Source organism: Haliotis cracherodii, unplaced genomic scaffold, assembly GCF_022045235.1.
Source record: "Haliotis cracherodii isolate W230 unplaced genomic scaffold, xgHalCrac1.p SCAF_2, whole genome shotgun sequence".
Taxonomy (NCBI): domain Eukaryota; kingdom Metazoa; phylum Mollusca; class Gastropoda; order Lepetellida; family Haliotidae; genus Haliotis; species Haliotis cracherodii.
The window spans coordinates 57680455-57700691 of NW_027266275.1; the positions used below are offsets into that span (position 1 = coordinate 57680455).

Below are 20237 nucleotides of genomic sequence, written 5' to 3' on the forward strand. Positions count from 1 at the left end.
CCTCTATAATTTTGATATGTTGATGACAGCGTCCATAACACCGAGTTGTCGGGCTGGCAGGATTCGTTAGCCTGGCTTAACCGATGCTGCTTGAATCACTGATGAAAAATTAAGCAGATATCGGTGAAAGGAGTCTGGAGGAAATATCCTGATGGTGATATTGGATTGTTGGCGGTCTCGGTGGTTAATTTGCTTCTCTTCACCACCTCTCTACTGACGGTTGCCATACTGAAGACATTGAAGTCCATAGAACGGGTTTCTTTTTAGAGGTCAGCAAAAGATTGATCGCTTGCTTAACGCAGTTGGTGGGAGAGAGTTGTTCCGGAGAAATGCTCCGTGGAGCCGCTATTGCTTCTGTCAATGGGTGTGGATGATACCTTGTGTGCTGTGACAATCTACCTGTGAAGCCATGACCTACTTTGCCTGCACTGGCACTCTGAGAGAAGGTGAGTACGAGCATGTATGATCCTCCATGTTGTCCTAGCGATATTGTTAATATCCTACGTGTGTCTGCCGGCCTGCCACCACTTACACAGCCTCCATTGGATCCATTGATCCCGGAAGTGTCCGTGTGTGGAAGAATTCCGACATGATGTGATGGATTCAGGCATATCTGTGCAAATTTTGAATGATGAAACTATTGTCTGATCAATAAGAATATCAAGGGTATGCATGGTGATATCACTGTGCATTTTATTCCAATTTTAGCTTTGATTTCTCACAGGAATTTCCTAATTGATTGACTGAGTCTGTGAAGGCAGGCTGCCTTCTTGTTGCATGCACCAAGTTTGCACTGTAGAGCTGAAGGTGCACAAAACATGAATGGAAAAGGTTTTGTTAGGAGCTGAGTCTAGAGCTAGTGGTTCACCTGGTAGTTTTAATCTCTTGCAACAGGAACCAAGATCATAGTCCTTGTTTCATTTTTTTATAAACCGAGAAAAATAGTTATGAATATGAAGCCCAGAGACAAGGAAATCAAAATTCATGAGTCACATCCTCATTCAGTATTCCTCATCTTTGAGACAGGAACCAGTGCCATATTCCCTGTTGGTTTGTTCTTTTAGACAGGAATAATAAATCAAACTGAAACATAAAGAATAGCACTCTTCTTCCATGGTTACATGTGGGAACTTGTTATCTGTTGTGAATTGGTATTAACATGTTATCTGCATGGAGAGATTCCAGTCTATAAGGTATGGATACGTTTGATGCAATTAGCAATTAAAATGGTGCTGAGCTATGTTCATGGTGTCTTGTCAATAGCATGTGATACAGGTATATCATTGTCAGTGATTTGCCTACAGCTATGTGGATATATACACAATCTGTGACTGATTATCAACTCTCTCCTCTCAGTAATTGCTTGCACTTAACGAGGCCAATTAGCAATTAACATCTGACAGATTGATATAGGGACCAATTAACCAGGTTTTGATTAGACTGTGAAGTGCAATATACTTTGTTCATAAATGAATTAGATTGGATATACATATGTAGATGTAGAGCACCAAATTGACTAGAGTGTCTCAGGAAGTATATAATTGGTTGAATTTACCTTGAAGTTAGAGACTTATTAGAACAGGAATGTCATGAATTGCATGAAGTTGAAAGAAATGCCTTATATATTTTCATCATTGGTACAGTGGCATAACATGAAAGTTCTTCATCTCCAGATTTGTTTGAAGCTAAACTCTGTTAGTTCATACTAAGTTGATTTGGAAACTTTGCTATCCGGGCGATTGTTGAGCAGTTGGTAATGTCCTCAAATGCCTGAAGTGACATTACCTTGTACCCATGTTTGTTCATCAAAGTGTTTGTAAATCAATATAATTGGTAATCCTTAATGTTTTGATTGTCATGATACTGTACAGTTGGATAGGGTTTCAATGAATATGAAACTTCAGATATGGCAATTCTGGTAACTCTTGCTTACAAATCTTACTGAAGGGTCGCCTTAGTCCCTTTGAGGTTACCCATGAAGATCCAGGGTAGAATAGGTCTTCAGCAACCTATGCTTGCTGTTGGAGGCAACTACACTTGTCATTAGAGGCGGCTAACAAGATCGGGTGGTCAGGCTCGCTGACTTAGTAGATGCCTGTCAGCGTATCCCAATTGCCTAGATCGATGCTCATATCATTTACTGGATTGTCTGGTCCAGACTCGATTATTTACAGACCGCCGTCATATAGCTAGAATATTGCTGAGTGCGGCGTAAAACAACAAACCAACCAATCAATCAATTGAGGTAATTGACTTAAGGCACTGAATGTGAACAAGTTGAAATAGGTCTTAAATGTGATGACAACTGTAAATATTTGGGAGCCAGCATTTTATTTAATGATATTCATATTTATGGCTAAAGTTCAGGAAGAAAGTTTGCTTCCCTCAGACCAACCCTGTGTGATGTGGTTAAGTGTTTGCCATGAGGTGACTGCAGGGAGAATACACTAGCATGTCCATCACTCCTCAGTCCATTACAAGTGTCGTAGCTGCACGCTCATACATAACTCCTGGAAGTGGAACTACAGTTGTGTCTCTGTACTTCTATAATTGAGAATAATGAAGTCTTGTGACACAAGGACCATGAATTAGAGATATATCTTGCTTGAGAATGTCTTGTAAAGAAAAGAATCCCCAAGAATCAGTCTTGTTTGTTTCAGCAGAGCATATATCATGATATATATTTGGTTCTTTTGTGTCAAAATGTTTTTTGAAGTGGCATCTGTAGAAATATGTATCACCTGATGTTCAGCTGTTTTTTACTGATTTGTGGCTATTATTGCAGAAGGACATGTACATCAACTTGTTTTGGTAGGGTAGGCCAGATTTACTGTCTGTGTAGAGTGAGCTTCAATTGTGTTGATTTCACACTGTGTACCATGCTGCTGGTTGAAGTGCATAGTATTCCAGATCACACATTATCATCCTGGGCACAGGAAACATAGACATTCTAATTTCTTTCTCTTCTCTCTGGGGAGAGTCCAACTCATGCTTCAGCTACAGGACTTAAGTGATATCATCCACATTCTCAGCACATCCAGGCCAACAGCTGACTAGATGGAGACTGTGGACCTAGAGAACTGTCCCCAGGGTGGAACGAAGCAATCACAGCTCAACTTGAAAGTTATTAAGTAGAAAGCTCTTTTTATGTACTTAATTTTGAAATTAGAAGTTTAGGGAAGTTGTGTTTGAAAAAGAAACATCTCCCAAATGGGTTTTATTGAGAGCAGAGTGCAGCCTATGCAGGTGACTGAGGGGTGATGAAGATGTCTTTTGACAGCAACATGAATCAAAGGATGGGATTAATTTCAGCATGACTGCTGGAATGGTTCCTCATTTGTCCCTTTGGGTCATACGCTGTAACATAAAGATGTGAATGTGTTCAATTTTGGCAGAAGAATTCTCAATGTGCCCCTTAAAGATTTGTGTATGATCAAAAAGCAAATTTCCTGAATGTTTCTTGGTGACAAAATGTGTGCTTTTAGTCAGCGATACTTTCTGGAAATCATCAGGCCTAACCCAGTGTTTCTGGACAGTCACTCAAATACTGTTAGGTACATCTATACTTTACAAAGGCTGTTACTCATTAACAGTAATATGTGTTCTTCCTGAAGTTACGATATTCAGGACACGTTCACTTGGATTACACTGTGTGATGATAGTGGTAGACCAATAATAAATGGTGTTTGTCCTCAACAGATCCAAATGTGCCTGACCAAATTTCCTATGACAGTGTGACTATAATTGTGGTTAATGAAATAATAAGGGGGACAATTTTATTGACGCACATTACATGTAGGCTACAATAAGTCATAACAAAGACAGACAGTTGATCTTATGGGTCCATCTTTAAGTGAGAGTGTATATTAAGTTATTAATATATTTTCCCAGTGTTATGGGTTTTCGGACCCTTAAGAAACATTCATGGTTTTTTCTCTAATAACATGGACAACTGTAAAACATTTCATTGTCTTATGATAGAGAACTTTCTCTTAAAAACAAGCCATCATCTGAGTATTTACAATGTCTGTGCGGTGCTACCCCCACCTTCTTCCCCCTCCCGTTATTGTCAGTAATCCGAAAAAGGCTGTCCGAAAACATATGATGTCTGAAAACCTATGATCCTACGATAACTATAATCAATGTTACAACATTCCTAAATGTGACACACTGTCAGAATAGTTCTGTCCGAATTAACACATCCTCGATTATCCAGGGTATTATGTCTGTTCTGTTGTTATAAATACCCTGGACCTATTAAATTACTCTTCTGAGCAAGAGAAATTCTGTGCTCTGTGAAGTTATGACGTCATGTCCGAAGTAAAGCTATAATTGCGATTGGGTACAGGGTATTCATCATAATAGCATTGAGCTATAAGAGATGTACAAGTGGATGGTCGTCCCCTGATGAGCAATGAAGCTGCATTACCCCTACCACTACAGGTTACCTGGTTGTCTACCTGGCAGGTATCTTGGCTGCTAATTACCATGAAGACTGTGTTACTGCAGCAGTGTAATGTACATGACAGGTCAGCTGGGATTGACATGGGGAGATGGATGTCAATGCTGGCTTCAGTCATTCAGATCACGCCAGGATGTGGACCACTGTCAAGCTTGTAATGACACTTAATCACAAGCAGTTTCATTATCAGGTTAAAAAGTGCTGCTTTTAGCAAAGATGTGGTGATATATCATATGATTGAATGGATGTTCCAGTGAATGATTTGGCATATAGCATGGTATGGATAGAAATTTAGCTGCCAGGATAAAAGTGTATTTTGTGTGTAATCATGATTAATAGCTGTTTTCTGATGTCCTATTGAATGTCTTTTGTGCAGTAGGGCAAAAACTGACCTATGAAACTCATGAAGCATTTAAATTATTTACAAATCAGATAGTTCCTTGCTAAAAGGATTATAAAAAAAGGGTTTGATCGTAACACATTGCCCTTATAACATGTTGATGATATGTTCAGCATTTTCCTTTTTGTGAAAATGTTACTTTAGTCACTATACCAAAGACAGAGTAGGGTAAAATTCACATTTTCATTGGCAAAGTTTGTTATAGCATTGTTCATTAACCTGAAGCGATACGATAGTGTTTTACCAACAGAAAGAGAGTTTGATGAAAGTGTAACCCATGCATCAGCTGACCCCTTTCTACAGAATCTTTTTTCTGGCCCTCAAAATTTGGCTTATCTACAGTCATATGCGGTAGCTCAGGCCTGTATTGTAACTCTAGAATCTACTGAAATGATGCTACGAGTTTAGTTAGGGCAAGTAGACTCGAAAGATATTGGCACAGACTGTAAGCTGACATTGTAAAATGAGAAAACTGCTCTTTGCAGTAACCTCTATTAGGGATTTGCAGCTAGTGGGTACTTGAAAATGTGCATGCAGTTGATTTGTCTGGGTCAAACTGGACTTCAGGATTGCCTAGACCAGACTTGACCGTCACCAAAGCGATAAAAGAGTTACTTTGGGACTTTACCCATATTAAACAGACAGTTTGAATAGATGACATACTGCCATGTCAGCAAAAACTCCATTATGCAGTCCAGTCCTACATGTATGTTTAACATAGCTGTATAAAATTGTTGTCCTTTATGGGCTTTGAAATTATTGAGGTGTCATGACAGTCATTCTCTTTAACAGTATTCCTATCCCAGAGAATGTAAATTTTTGTCTGAGTATTACATGAAAGGTGCAATCTTCTGGGGATGGAGTATTGCCAAGCTATCTAGTACTTATTCATGTTGCTCTTGCCGGTTGGTATTTATTGAGAATGATTGACTGAAGTCTCGGCAGTGTCTTCGCAATTATTGATTCCTTCCAAAATGGATACAACCATCGTTATTGCTTTGCTTGTGTTAAAACTTAATATCATAGGCATCAATCAGGGTGTAAAAATTGTAACCTGAGTTTGCAGGGAGATATTTTATATTTCTTTTCGATAATATGTTGGCGCCATCCAAAATGTGAAAATACCCCATGCTTTAATGGTTTGAAATCCAAGATGTGCATTTATGGAGAACAATTGCTGCGAACATCATTTGCTGGCAGTGGATAGCTGATAAAAGATCTCCAGATGTCGCTTTTATGCAGTTATGATTGCTAGATGGGAATCTTTATATTAATGTGAAGAAATGGGATTTGTCTTTTGATTTAGACGTCATTCCACAATCATCCTGTCATTTGCATCCATGCCAGAAATTGTCCTGGTTTCATTATAACAATTGAACATGTGGATATACGATGTTTCCTGTCAAAGTTAAGGAGATTATTTGCCAGTTATTCAACATTGATTTATGCCTGAATATTCATATCTTCGATTTACTGACCATGGTAGATGGATTGATTTCAGTTTTCAATTCCATCTGTCACACATACCACCTCGTTTAATTGAATTGTTATTCAAAACCTGAACCAATTTCCTTATTATCAACTATACCTTGAGAATGACTGATATTGGGCACTTTGTTCCAGACAGCTAAAAAGAAGCTCTGACCATCTAACAAACCCTCCAGAGCCCCATGCAGACAGTGTTATGTTATGGCTAGCATTGCGTGGATCGATGCTCATGATGTCAATCACTGGATTGTCTGGTCCAGACTTTATCATTTACAGACTGCTGTAATATAACGGGAATATTGCTGAGCACAACGTTAAACAACAAACAAAGAAATAAACACTTCTGTAGGTGTACTACAAGGTGCTTGGTTGCTGTGCTATGACTGAACATTTAATTCAGGTCTGTGGCATCATCTGAGGCTACACAATGGTAACTGTTGGCATTTCAGAGCGAGTGCCATGGCTAGTGTAAACATTCGGAGTAGCCAAGCAGCTTGTCCCTGTTGGCATATGGCGAGACATGGTAGAGATAACATATGCTGCTCTCCTTGTTCCCTAAGACTAACTTTCATGCCACCCAAAGGTTAGCCGAAGATGTAATAGTGATAATTGTCTCTATGCTGGAATGTTTGAATGATAAATATTAAGTGATGGATGGAATCATTTTGGGATTGTTTAAGAAATGAAGATGTAATGTACTGAAAGAGTTATTTCGTATTGATATTCAACATTGTATGGATTCTTTAGAAGAGATTCGATTTGTAAGTATATATTATTCAGTGGGATTGATTATTTAAAAAATGCATGTTCCTGCTGATACTAGTGATACATCCTAGTGATAGGATGTTGTGCTGTTGATTAGCAAATGTTGAGTATTATTTGTCATTGAAACCCATTACCCATGAAAAGCGGAAATCGTCATTATCATTATGTGCCCCAAATCTTTCAGTCAGATTGTCTTTTAGCATCCTTTTCAGGAGATTTTAATTGTCTGGATTTAATGAAGTTATCAAGAAAATGAGGAGAATGAATTTCTTGAATGTAGAGGATTTGGTTTACAGCAGGGGGGCACGAGTGGCCCAGTTGTCTAAGGCGCCACGATTCGCTGTGCAGGGTTGTGTCCCTTGGGCATGCCAGAAAACTATGATTGTGGGTTCAAATCCCGGTTCGCCCCAATTATGTTTCTAGGTTGTTCAGCATCATACCCGTGCTTGTGGGTTTCACCGAAGTGGTAAACGTTTGAGACCTACATCACTTCAGGCTTTCCTCCCACATTAAGCTGACACGCCGTGATATAACTGGAATACTGTTAAAAGCGGCATAACCCAACTCACTCACTCACTCACTGTTTACAGCAGTTTAAGGTTTGTTTGTTGTTTAACAGCTCACTCAGCAATATTCCAGATATGTGATGGCGGTCTGTAAATAATCTAGTCGTTTTACACAATTGGGATACGATGACATGCATCAACTAAGTCAACTAGCCTCACCACCCTATCTTGTGAATATATAGAGGAATTGTTCAGTTGATGATACAAGGACAAAACTTTACATCAATGTTCCTGTTGGTATGTATATTGAGGAAAAAAACTGTTTACATTAGCACATTAGGGATTCCAAGATGGCCACCAGTTGTATCATGATTTGAACACCTGTATGTATTTCTCCATAAATAGCAGTCTCATAATATTTTACTTTTATTCATTTGAAGGATACTATTAACATGAGATATATTGCTTCAGTTTGTATGTTTCTATTTTTTTTTAAATAATTGAAAAATATAGGTGCCTATGAAAATAACTTAAATAATTCCCATGCTCCTCAAGCATATCCATATAATTAATTATGGTATTGTTCAAAAGGATTCTTCATTCAGATCATTTCGTAAAATAAGATATAAAAAGAAGAAGTCATTGTCAGCTGAATAAGATGAAAAGATTGATTAGGATGACGGAAAAATGTGAAGTATTACTTTTCTGATGGGAGAAATCAACCGATGAGTACCAGCTGCCAAAAGCCCAAATTAGAATCTAAACAGCAAGATGAGCATTTGTACAACACGTTCCCGAAACCATTTCTCATGCGTCGCTGGTATACCATACAAATTGCCATAGACTTTTAACACTTGGCAATTGATTACTTTACACTGAATCGGACTTGTATAATACAATTCCATTGGGATCAAAGAGTGTATTTATGCAAATTGAGTTAAAGAAATGCTTTGATCACCTATTAATCAAGCCATTTGGGTCATCGTTCCGCCAAAATGTCTTTCTCCTACAGGAATGAGTAAAGAGACACAAACTTATTTGAACAGAGTTTATCCCACCAGTGCTGGTTGAAAATCCTTTTTAATGAACTGCATGCTAAAAACTGACATTTATGGCTGCAATCAGTCAGTTGGAAATTATTAGTAAATTTATTACAAAATCATGGCTAGTAATCATGTTCATATGATATTTGTCAAGAATCATCTGGTTGACTTGCCTATGTCTCGCGTCATGTATCGACCATTTTGGTTGTTAAGCAGGAACACAAAACCGCCATCAAATATTTGATTGCTGTTAATTGTCAATCACTTATGTATTTGATTTTTGAGATGCATGGTAATCGCCATTAGTGATATCGATTGTAAAGCATTGCAAGAGATTCACATGGTTTGAATCTGATGGCTGTAGTAGGAATCAAAATGTACAAGTTGCTGGAGGGAGTGTTTGCGTTGAGAATTGACTCTGAAATGAGTGTCACTGGCTCCTCCATGAAAGATAGCGGTCCCATTTACATGCTAACCATTCACATGTAAAACCCTCTCCAGGTCCCCATTATCAAACAATTTGTCAGGCAGTTTGTGGAAAATGCTTTATAGAAGTTGGATATTGCCTGATACTATCGAGAAATAGAGCCTGTTTCTGTAGGATTAGAGCCCGTGGCTTTGTCTCAATACAACCTAAACACCTTGACTGCACTGCTGTATCATATTTGGTCCCTGATTGTGAAATATTGACCTGTTTGACATTTTAGAGGCTTATGCACATTCACACTATGAGGAATAATTATCAGGTTTTATTAATCAATAATTCAGGCATGAGTTTTGTGATGGGAAATATATCGACATGTTTAAATCTTGACAAATTCAGATGGTTTTAACATCAAATTAGCATCATTTCATATTCCACCTAGACTAGAGATCAAGAAACAGTATCTCTAGCTCACTAACAAGTCTAACAAGTCACTAACAAGTTTCGGTCTGGTACATTTTCCCAATAAAAGTCCATATCTGCTGCTGAAGGACGCGATGTCACACTGTAATCAGAGCCAACTTTGTAATGTCTTTTCTATTCAGGAAAACAGTAGGAAACAAATAGTTAACACCCCCTATGTGTGTTATAGTTCTTTTGATGTGTTACTGGAATGACATATGATTTCCAAAATAAAGTTCTATAAGGTTAAGTATGGTAATAACAATTCTATAAGTAGACCCTTGAGTATTAAAGGTCTAGGACCTTACAAGCCCCCTTTCCTAGAGCTTTAAAAGGTTTGAGTATAAGAACTGAGAATGGATAGAAAAATGACTGTTTTATCAAATGTGATCTGGAGTCTGTAAGAGAGTGACCTAATGTTTGTGAGAACCTTGCAGACCATCCCCCACCCATTATGGCATCCCCTGACATGTCTACCTGTGTGCAAGATGATCTGTGTTCTAACTGATGAGCCACTGTAGACAGGTAGACAGACCACAGACCCCACAGGTGTGGAGTGAAACCCGGCCCCTGAGATCCCAATATACATCTGATGAAACCGAGGACACAGGGAATACTCTTCAGTGTCAGACTTGGACAAGGGTTGTGGCAGGGATGGCATCTATGCCCTTGAGTTTTATAACCTTTGTTGAAAAACAAGTTGGACAGCTGAGTTTTTCACATTTCTTCTAGGTCGTGCTTCAGTTTCTATTTTAATCTCAGGATACATAGGATTAGGAGAGGTTGAGTGAATCCAAGCATGAGTATTCTTCTCTTACATATGTCAATGTCTAACAGTTAGCTGAGACTGATGATATACCTGGTGATAATGGTAATTCAGGTTGTTGTACTGTCATCTAATTAGTTGGAATAAGTTGAGATACAAGTAATTGCTTTAACAATATATTTAAGATGGTGCAATTAAAAATGACAGTAATACACAATTTTAGTATAGCTGTGATAATATGCTTGAGGCTATAAGCCCAATCTGTCCACCAAATCCCGTCTTCCTTTCAGCCAGGTGATACATCCCCTGTAATAACCCTGATACTTGTCCCTCTTCTAATCCCTACATTCTCACTGTTGTGATGAGTGATGGTTGTCTCGGCTGACCCCAGTCTGCACCCTGCTTCAATGTGTGGCCGACACTGGTGTTTACACACAAACACCTCACCTCTCAAGGCCACGTGGCTAACCAAAACACTTCCAAAATCTGCCTCAGAGATGCACATATTTTGAATTTTATGGCTAATGTTAGCATTTGGTGTTTAAGATTTTCCATTTCTATGACACTGTCAGTACAATCCTGCAGAACTAAAATGACGGAATGTAATCCTAGCAAGAGGTATTCAGTTCTTGGTCAAGTTATTATTCTTAAATATAAATATTTGTTTGGTCAAAAATGACCTGAAAGGCATGTGCAAATTCTGGCAAGAGGTATAAAATTCAGTTCCTGGACAAGTGAATTTTGTGCACATACACAAATATTTGCATGGTAAATGACAGTATAGTTTCAACCTGTAGAGGCAGAATAACCAGTAAAGAATGTATTAGTCATGGCAAGAGGTATAAATCAGTTCTTTGACAAGTTATTGTGCACAAACACAGATATTTGCACCAAATGACACCACAGGTGCCAACCTCTCTCTGTAGACATACAGCATAGTCTGGATATGTCATGTTGATGTCTGGTGTCACGGTCAGTTTCTGCTGGGTTATGTTTTTGTATAGGTCTGTAATCTGAACATCAGTGCTGTAGGCATCTCAGTGACCCCTAATTTGACCACTTCCCACTGGCTGTTGCATGCCTAACTGAAATATGAAGAGTTGTGCACATGGCTGACGTATTTGTTCAAGTGCTGATGGACTGTTTGAAGAAGTAATAGCCAAGGAGTAAGATGTTTGACAAATCTGGACTGGTTTACATCCGAGTGCTGTAGTTAGAGTACTAGCTGCCAACACAAGGATATTGAGTTCAGTTTTGATGATTTGTAGAATATTGTCTGGCCATTGGATTCTCGCCTGCTGAAGTTCCTGGGGCCATGGTTTGTGATGGGCTTAACATGGTGGCACAACAGTTAATTAACAGCTCATGTCATAACTTTGCCTGGTTCCATAAACATATGATGATCTATGGTTCATCTTCCCCATTTAAAAGTTTTTGGAAGCGAATTATATGATACACACAAATTTTAATTTGTTGAAAGCGTTAAGTAACAAAATCCTTTCCATATCCATAAGAAAATACAGGGGAAATTTTACTTTAGCATATTTGCTGTTACTAAGCTATAAGGACAACTTGGACTGTAATATATTGACTTCTTGTCTGCATGTTAGCTTCCCTAGTCACTTCAATAGATATTGATGAAAGGAACTCTTTGATTTACCATAAACTAATGCTGGTTGTGGAAAAAAGAAGATGACTTTGTAAAGTGGGGTCCTCTGAATGCGACCCATGAAGATCCGGGGTATAGGTCTTCAGCAACCCATGCTTGGTTTAAAAAGCGACTGTTTGTCGTAAGAGGCGGCTAACGGGATCGGGTAATCAGGCTCACTGACTTGGTTGATGCATGTCGTCGTATCCTAATTGCGTGGATTGATGATCATGATGTCAATCACTGGATTGTCTGGTAAAGACTTGATTACTTACAGACCGCCGTCATATAGCTGGAATATTGCAGAGTGCGGCGTTAAACAACAAACAATCAATCAATCCATCTTCTGAATGCAGAATGTTTCTCTCAAAGTAAGGACACAAGGACATATTGATATTTTGTGTTAAATGCAACCATAGAACTTTAGGTTTCTGAGTAACAGGAATTTCTTGTGTAGCTATAGCGTTTGAACACAACGTAATCGTCTGTGTGGCTTAATTTAGCTCCAGCTTTCAATGTGACAGAAGTTTTTCAGGACTATTTTTCATATTGCTGGTAAATGACAAAAAAAAGAGAAACAGGGCATTAAAGCAACATAAGTAAAAATTATAAAGTCCAGTGGGTAAACTAGTTAATATGTTAATAGTGTATTTTAATCGGTTTTGATGTTTTGAAATTGTTTCCAAAATCTTCTGTTTTATTAAAGGTTTTTCATCAGTGCAAGACTATCTGATGTGTTAAATATTCTTTTCATATGCAGATTAACTCATAAAAATAGTTATTCATGTTATTCAAGCCCAACTTGGATAATTTGGTATTTGCCATTAAAATCTGTCCACAAGTCACAATCAGATACCTTTATCTCCCAAATATACACGGATGAACATTGCCATTATAAAACTATAAATCATACATATGGATAGGTTTCTGTCACCTGTATTTCCATTTCCACCATGTATTCATGCATTTATGTTATGTATAGATATCATGTTTTCATCTCTTCATCATATAAATACTCTATTTTTGTACCAGGTCCCAAGTGAGCCATTTTGTACAATAAAATTCTTGATTCTTGATTCTTGCCTTTGCCAAAATGGCTACAGTCGCTGGTGCCATTGTGTGTGTGTTACGAAAGGTTTGTGTTGTGTCTCAACTGACAGCTTTACAGACAAGTGTATGTAACACTTCAGGATGTGAAGCTGGAGGAAATACCAATCTGTCATCACATATCTGGGAAGGAAATGATGCTGACGGGTACATGTCCTGTGTGTTAATTAAGACCTTCAGAGAAGCCAGGTCACACAGAAATAGTCATTGGGAGTAATGGATACCTGTGAGGTCTGTTTGTATGGCTTTAGGTTGTAATTTTACCATTGGAGCGGTGTTTCATATCAGTCAAATATTGTTCTTGTTGGATGGAATAAGTCTATCCTTCATTGATTCATTGATTGTTACAATTTCAAATGTGTTCCCAGTATTCTTGTCCTTGTGAATTTGTTTATTTGAAGGTAATCAGAATCTACGAAATATCATCCTGAATTGTGTTCAAAATTGATGGGGTCCTGGGATCTTTGAGGCTTTTCTCCTTTGGTATTTAAATCTAGGGACCCTTCATGTCAACATTAGAATTATGACGAGGACCCCTTGACCCTTATTCTTGATTTCCAACACTCCCAAAGACATGAAGAAACTTGCCAATATGGTGCCAGCTAGGAAACATTTCATGTAACACAATCTTTATGTTACTTGGCCCATACAAATAATTTCTTTTGTATCAATCATATTTTAATGCTCGGTAATGCCTAAAATCTTCATTTGAATGCATCTGACTAGTGTTGGAACCATCAACAGAATCATTTGCATATTTCTCTGTTGGCTGAGCTGTATCAAAGGCAGATATAATTTTCATATCCATAGGAGGCCAAGACACGGATACTCGTAAATCATAAATTTAGATTTTGTCAAAATAAGGGAATGCATACTAATGTAGGCGGCAGGCTTAATTTTAGATTTAGCTGAATACTTGTTTTCAGGCAGTACATGATTTGCATGGAGAATTACAGTTGTACAGGCGAAATTGAATATCGGTGACAAAATGTGATAATGAGTTTGTCATTTTTCGGCCTTTTCATTTTCCCAACTGCTGTTTGGTGCTGATGTGTCAAGATTCACCAGAAAACATATTCATCATTATCTAATTCGGAAAGTGCTGAAGCCTTTCTTTTGCTTTGGAGAATGCATCTCTCCAATTGTTATGCAGTTGGTGTGAAGTTACTTCAAAAGAACATGAATTCCTGAAATTCCCAGAAAATTTAAGATAACGAATTGGCTTCATAATGATATTAAACTAGGTCTGGTCAGGGATGAGTGGATGATGAAGGACACCAATTTGAGTCATATATGGATATGCTATGGAAATGCACTGCCCATTTGAAATGATTTTAAAGATATTTTGAAAAGAATTCTCTCTTTGATTTTCATCATGAAAAGTGATGGTAAAGAGAGAATGTTTGGTATCGTTGGGTGACAGTGTCAGCCCTTGGGACAGTAGCAGTATAATGATGATGTTAATGCCATACATGTTGGACAGTTTAAATACTTTTCATATTTATTTTTTTGCCCTAATTGAAACAAATATGTGAAGTGCATTACATAACTCGAAAGAGCATTTTGCTGTTTCAAACAGTGTCTCTATATACAATTAATGTTTTGGCTCTGCTAGTCTAAAAATAAATAAATAATTGCTTCTCAGGCAGTGAATTCTGAAAAGGATGACCTTTTCAAAATTTGATAAGGTGTATGTATCTCCTGTAGGTCTGAATTTAAAAAATAAGTCTGATCCAGGAAGACTAATATGACAAGAATATTTATTGTTTGTTTCTTATTTCCTTGTATGCATTTCAAGGCAGTACATAAGAACATATTTATTAGACAAGCGATTTATCATATACTCTTCCATCTTATATATCTCCCATAAAAGGTTAAACGGTAGTTAACAATAAATGTTTCCATATTCTTCAGAAACATTATTTAAGGCTTTTGAACAAAAATATAAATCCAAAGCTCTTGGGATGAAATTGTTTTGTTGATGTTGATATTCACTATTTCACCGTTTCCTGTTGACAGATATTTTTTTTACAGTCTCTTTTACACCTTTAATAGCCTTGCTTAAGTCTGTACTGAATGATAAGTCCATAATATATAGTGATTCCTTCCTTATAATATCCAAGTCTAGATAAGCAGACAGTCTGAAGAAGCCAGTCTTATATAGGGACTTGTTCTCATTATTGATATAAGTTAGTAATTATCATTTAACCCAGTAATAATTTCCTTGGAGGCTTGTGGAAGTCTACACCTTCAAAGTATGAGAGATTTGTCTTCTAGAACTTGCTGATGTAATATTTTATCTCTGCAGGCTACTAAGAATTTCAATTGTGTGTGTGTAACAACTGCCAAGTTAGCCAATGTATGGAGGGAGCTCTGCATGCTTGCCCAGGGTAGTAGTTTGTTGGAGGCTATCACACTTGCCACATAACTGAGTAATCTACACGTAATCCTTGCCTAAGCTTGAGGGATGTATTGTGATTTGTCTTGGGTCCAAACACTTGATCGTTCAACCAAGTTTATCAGGAATTTAGGCAAGATCTGAGTAATCTATTGTGTTTTGCAATCAGCCAGAAAATGGGGCTTAATTACGTATAGATTTTTCCTGTGGTGTGTAAGAATGGCTGGTCTTTGAACAAGGTGGTTCAATTCATGTTACGTACATTGCTCAAGCACAACTGAATTCTATTGAAATATACTCTGTTAGGTGGGAGGTATTTCATGTTTGTCTGATTAAGTTGTTATCACTGTCATAGATAGCTTACATATCATCCAAGGTATTGATGAAGATCAGTGCTTGGATCTACAGATTTCAAGGTCTGTCAGTCTTCAAAAAACCCAACTAAGACTTGACTAATATGAATATTTTTTCAATGTTGAGATAACAGTAAATGTGTTAGATATATAAGTCCTCTGCATTGATGAATTTGCTCTTAACTCCAGAATGATTTTTCTTTACCTAACTGTATGAAAGAATTGAGTGTGGATATTATCAGTAAATTTGTTTGTCATACATGCCTCAAGGCTAGAGTCAACTCATTTAGCACATGTCTCCTCACGAGAGACTAACATTCTTCAAGTATTATTATCAACTTAAGCATATATAGATCTATGTAATGTGCTTGAAATTAGGCATGAAAGCCTAGTGGTTCTTGTCATAACCCTAACTCAAAGATTAAAATATTAAGGTGTCCCTAGATTAAGGACCCTCTTTAATTTCAAACTCTGTACAGTTGTTTAAGTTTTTACTAAAATAGTTGAACGTAGCTGTGTTCTATGAAATAATTGGGTTGGTGTTCTTAAATTAAAAACTCCAATACAAATCTTAGAATTTGAATCATCTGTTATTAGACATATCTCTTTCTCTCTCTCTCTCTCTCTCTCTCTCTCTCTCTCTCTCTCTCTCTCTCTCTCTCTCGTTCGTTCGTTCGTTCGTTCGTTCGTTCGTTTATTCGTCAGATCATAAAATGGCGTTTAGCAGGGATTTCCATTAAATATTAAAGGCTTTTGTCGCTTCTATTTAAAGTAGCCACATTGGTGCCAAAGATTCTCCATGAATGTTCCATGTGCTTTCTTTGGTGCTATGAGATGTTTGGACTCCCCGGGGATGTTTTTTGACAGATGTTTTCTTCAGTAAAAAACTCTTAGACCATATGGTAATGCAACGGTTACTATCATAGACACGGATTAAGAACTTGTTACTATGTCATGAGTATGATGGATAGATTTCCATATCATGCGAAAAGTTTCTGATTTCTGTTCAGTGAGGATTTATCATGTGTTTTGATAACTCTTGACTTGCAAGCTGGTGTGTTGTAACGAAACAAGATTGCTGCTCCCGTTATTATTTCCATGGTTGAGGATGGTAGTTCGCTCAAACAGACGGTGATGTCATACATTGGAGCCACGTTGTGATGCAGCATGTGAAACACCTACAAACATTGCTCCTTTAATGATATGTTTGTTCTGAGATAGATAAGAAGTTAGTGCTCTGTCATTATGGCCTTACATACCTGTCTCTTGTAACCTTAGTTTGGAAATACAATCCCCCATAATAGTCGGTATGTCTAACGCTACATTGCCGCAGTAACCCTGCCTTTGATGTAAGAAGACCCAGCAGAAATATGGCCACAAGGTGAACAAATTTTTTAAAATATGCAACGTTTTGATGGAATTTAGAATGTAATTACATGAGTAAAATTGCCAGTTTGAAGGGATACAGTTTTACAACTGGTGTTACGTTGCGTCTGTCGTCCCTTTAGGATATGAAGGGTGGATACAACAATGTCTGCCATGTTGGGTAGCTCCTACTGGGGGACCAAAGTAGGTTGGGATTAGCCCTGCACCATGTGTGAGTATTCAATTATAGGCATCAAAACCAGTCTAGATGATAGAGTAGGTTTGTCAAGCTATATGCAACAGAATAACAAAAAAAAAGAAATCATTTTGTAAATGATTTCATAGATGACCTGTTAGTCTAGTGGAATTGTGCAAACACCTTTTATGAGATTTCTTTTTTTACTTTAGGTTTTTGAAATATAGGAAATAAACATAGCATTTATAGAACAGATTTGTATGAAGTATTTCCATGATGTTAATCATTTTCATGAGGACTTGTTTCTTCATCATGTTATTACCAAAGTTTTGAAAATTTGATGGAATATTTTCAAAATCTATCTGTTGCTTGAACGACTAGAATGTGAATAAATTTGTAACCCCTAGTTTGAGTAATAAATCTAGTTTAGAGCCTCAGACTGATTCCAAGATCCTAATCAGATCGTATGTTGACAAGGTTATCCACGGGCAGGTAGATATTGCTACTGTTTATAAGTTATAGGCCATGTTCTAAAGTGTTATACTTTGAACGTGTGGGACGTTGCTCATTACATCAATCACTAGTGCATCCGGTCCACATCGTTTAGCTGGAATATGCCTGATTAAAACAACCAACCAAACAAATATATATGTACTGTTCATAATCCTCAGTAAGGACAGATAGATGTTTAATTGCACACTGATCTAACACAACGACACACTGATTGATAAAACAAAATTATGTAAGAGAAGTTGTGAAACAGTAAGATGTTTGACATTTCTTGTGATGTACAAGAATAGATTTATGTTTTTGTATTCCACAGTATTCGTAAAAGAATTCTACACACACTAAGTGCAGGCAGAGACCGGAAACTGTACCAGTTGGAAGTATAGGGTCACCTGAGTGTAATAAGCCAATGTTTGCAGGCTTTGTGCTATGTTTAGACCCTCACCCAAGGTTCTTGTCATTTGATAAAGGATTCTGGTCTTTAGATTGATGTCCATGATTAAATTACACCAACCTTAGTATCATTTTATGGGCACACAATGCTGATAGACATATTTATCAAATTTGATAGGAAAACAACATCGCTCCCAAGGCTAAAAAATCAACAATTTCATATCTATGGAGCTCAAAAACTGAAATGTTTACCAAATGACTTGATGTGAGATGTTCATGATCCAAGCCAGATGGCCTGGATACCGGTTATTGTTTTTTGCTTTGCAACAAAGAAAAACTATCTGCCTGGTAATCAGTCAGATCTCTCAGTTTCCCTCTGATCAAAGTGCAATTGATGTTGTACCTTCCTTGGTAATACTGTCTTAGTCCTGTAGAATCTTGACACAAACATTCCACCAGTTCAATCCATCATTGCCCATGAAGATGATACACAGACGCACTTGATTCATGGTGCTCATTGATTATGAATCTCTTATTGAAAGTCTAGGCTTAGCAGCCAAATTTAGATCCATGATAACATGCAGCTTTGACCAGTCTTCATGGGAGGCTGAGTGTTTCGAGGATCTTTGAAAGCAGCCATATCAGTGATTGGAATTGCGAAACAGTAGGAGTTCTTTTCCATTACGAACAGGTTTCTCTTTGTTTTGTGAAAAGACAAAGAAAATAGAGATTCAGTCTTACCCATGTTACCTGTCCTAAATCGGTGTTATGCTGGGATTGTGGCTCCTGGAGTATGGGGAACGTCTTTACAGTACTGCAAATTGTTTACCATTATCTCAAGAGGTTTACCGTTATCTCAAGTTGTTGAATAGTGTCTCATTTCAGTTTATTACCATTATCTCAAGTTGTTAACCATTTCTCAAGTTGTTTACCATTATCTCAAGCTGTTTACCATTATCTCAAGTTGTTTACCATTATCTCAAGCTTTTGAATAGTCTCATTTCTGTTTATTTATCATTATCTCAAGCTGTTGAATAGTGTCTCATTTCAGTTATTACCATTATCTCAAGTTGTCTACCATTATCTCAAGTTGTCTACCATTATCTCAAGTTGTCTACCATTATCTCAAGCTGTTTACCTTTATCTCAAGTTGTTTACCATTATCTCAAGTTGTTGAATAGTGTCTCATTTCAGTTTATTTACCATCATCTCAAGTTGTTGAATAGTGTCTCATTTCAGTTTATTTACCATCATCTCAAGCTGTTGAATAGTGTCTCATTTCAGTTTATTACCATTATTTCAAGTTGTTTACCATTATCTCAAGTTGTTGAATAATATTTCAGTTCACTTACCAGTATCTCAATCTATTTACCAGTCCCTCAGTTTAGTTTCCTTTACCTTAGTTTGTTTACCAGTATCTCAATTTGTTAATTCTCAGCTTGTATGACGGTGCCTCAAAGTTAAAAGTTCCCAATGAGCCAAACCAGAGGTTTTGGATACCAGGAGTTTGGGATGGAGAATGGTATGAGACCAACTTTAAGATTGGCAATATTTTGAAAAAAAAGTCAGTTTGACCTTTAGGAGACAAATATGAACATGACAAATGTATTGCAAACTTTGGTTTAGACAGAAAAAAAATTGTTTGTCTAACTTTCCCTCCTTGGCATTTTGTGAACCATAATTGCTTTCTCTGTACAAGACAATTTCGAGAAACACAATCCTGCCGTCAAATTGATTTTGCTCAACTATAAAACAACTGCCATGGGACATGAGTCTGAAATATTTTACAGCTAAAATTTCTTTGGCATGACACTTAATAAATCTTCCATCCATTGAAGACAGTTCAGACAGATAATGTAGCCTCATTATTTTAATACTGAATCTTGTCATTTCCAAGACATTAAACTTTCATGTACATCTTTGATCGTTTCTAATACCTTACCTTGAGATTCAC

The 20237-nt window shown here is 37.3% G+C and overlaps 1 protein-coding gene across 2 annotated transcripts in view; it reads left to right on the forward strand.

Annotated features, from left to right (window-relative positions):
• LOC139468277 (caskin-2-like) overlaps positions 1-20237 on the forward strand; it is a 231097-nt gene that overhangs the window by 17333 nt on the left and 193527 nt on the right. The window contains exon 1 of one of the 2 annotated variants that reach the window (XM_071250144.1): positions 386-446. The exons of the other annotated variant lie outside the window; for it this stretch is intronic. Coding sequence (XP_071106245.1) covers positions 410-446 — 37 coding nt within the window. The 5' untranslated portion in view covers positions 386-409. Of the gene's footprint in view, positions 1-385; positions 447-20237 lie in introns of those variants that run through there. 2 annotated transcript variants of the gene reach the window in all.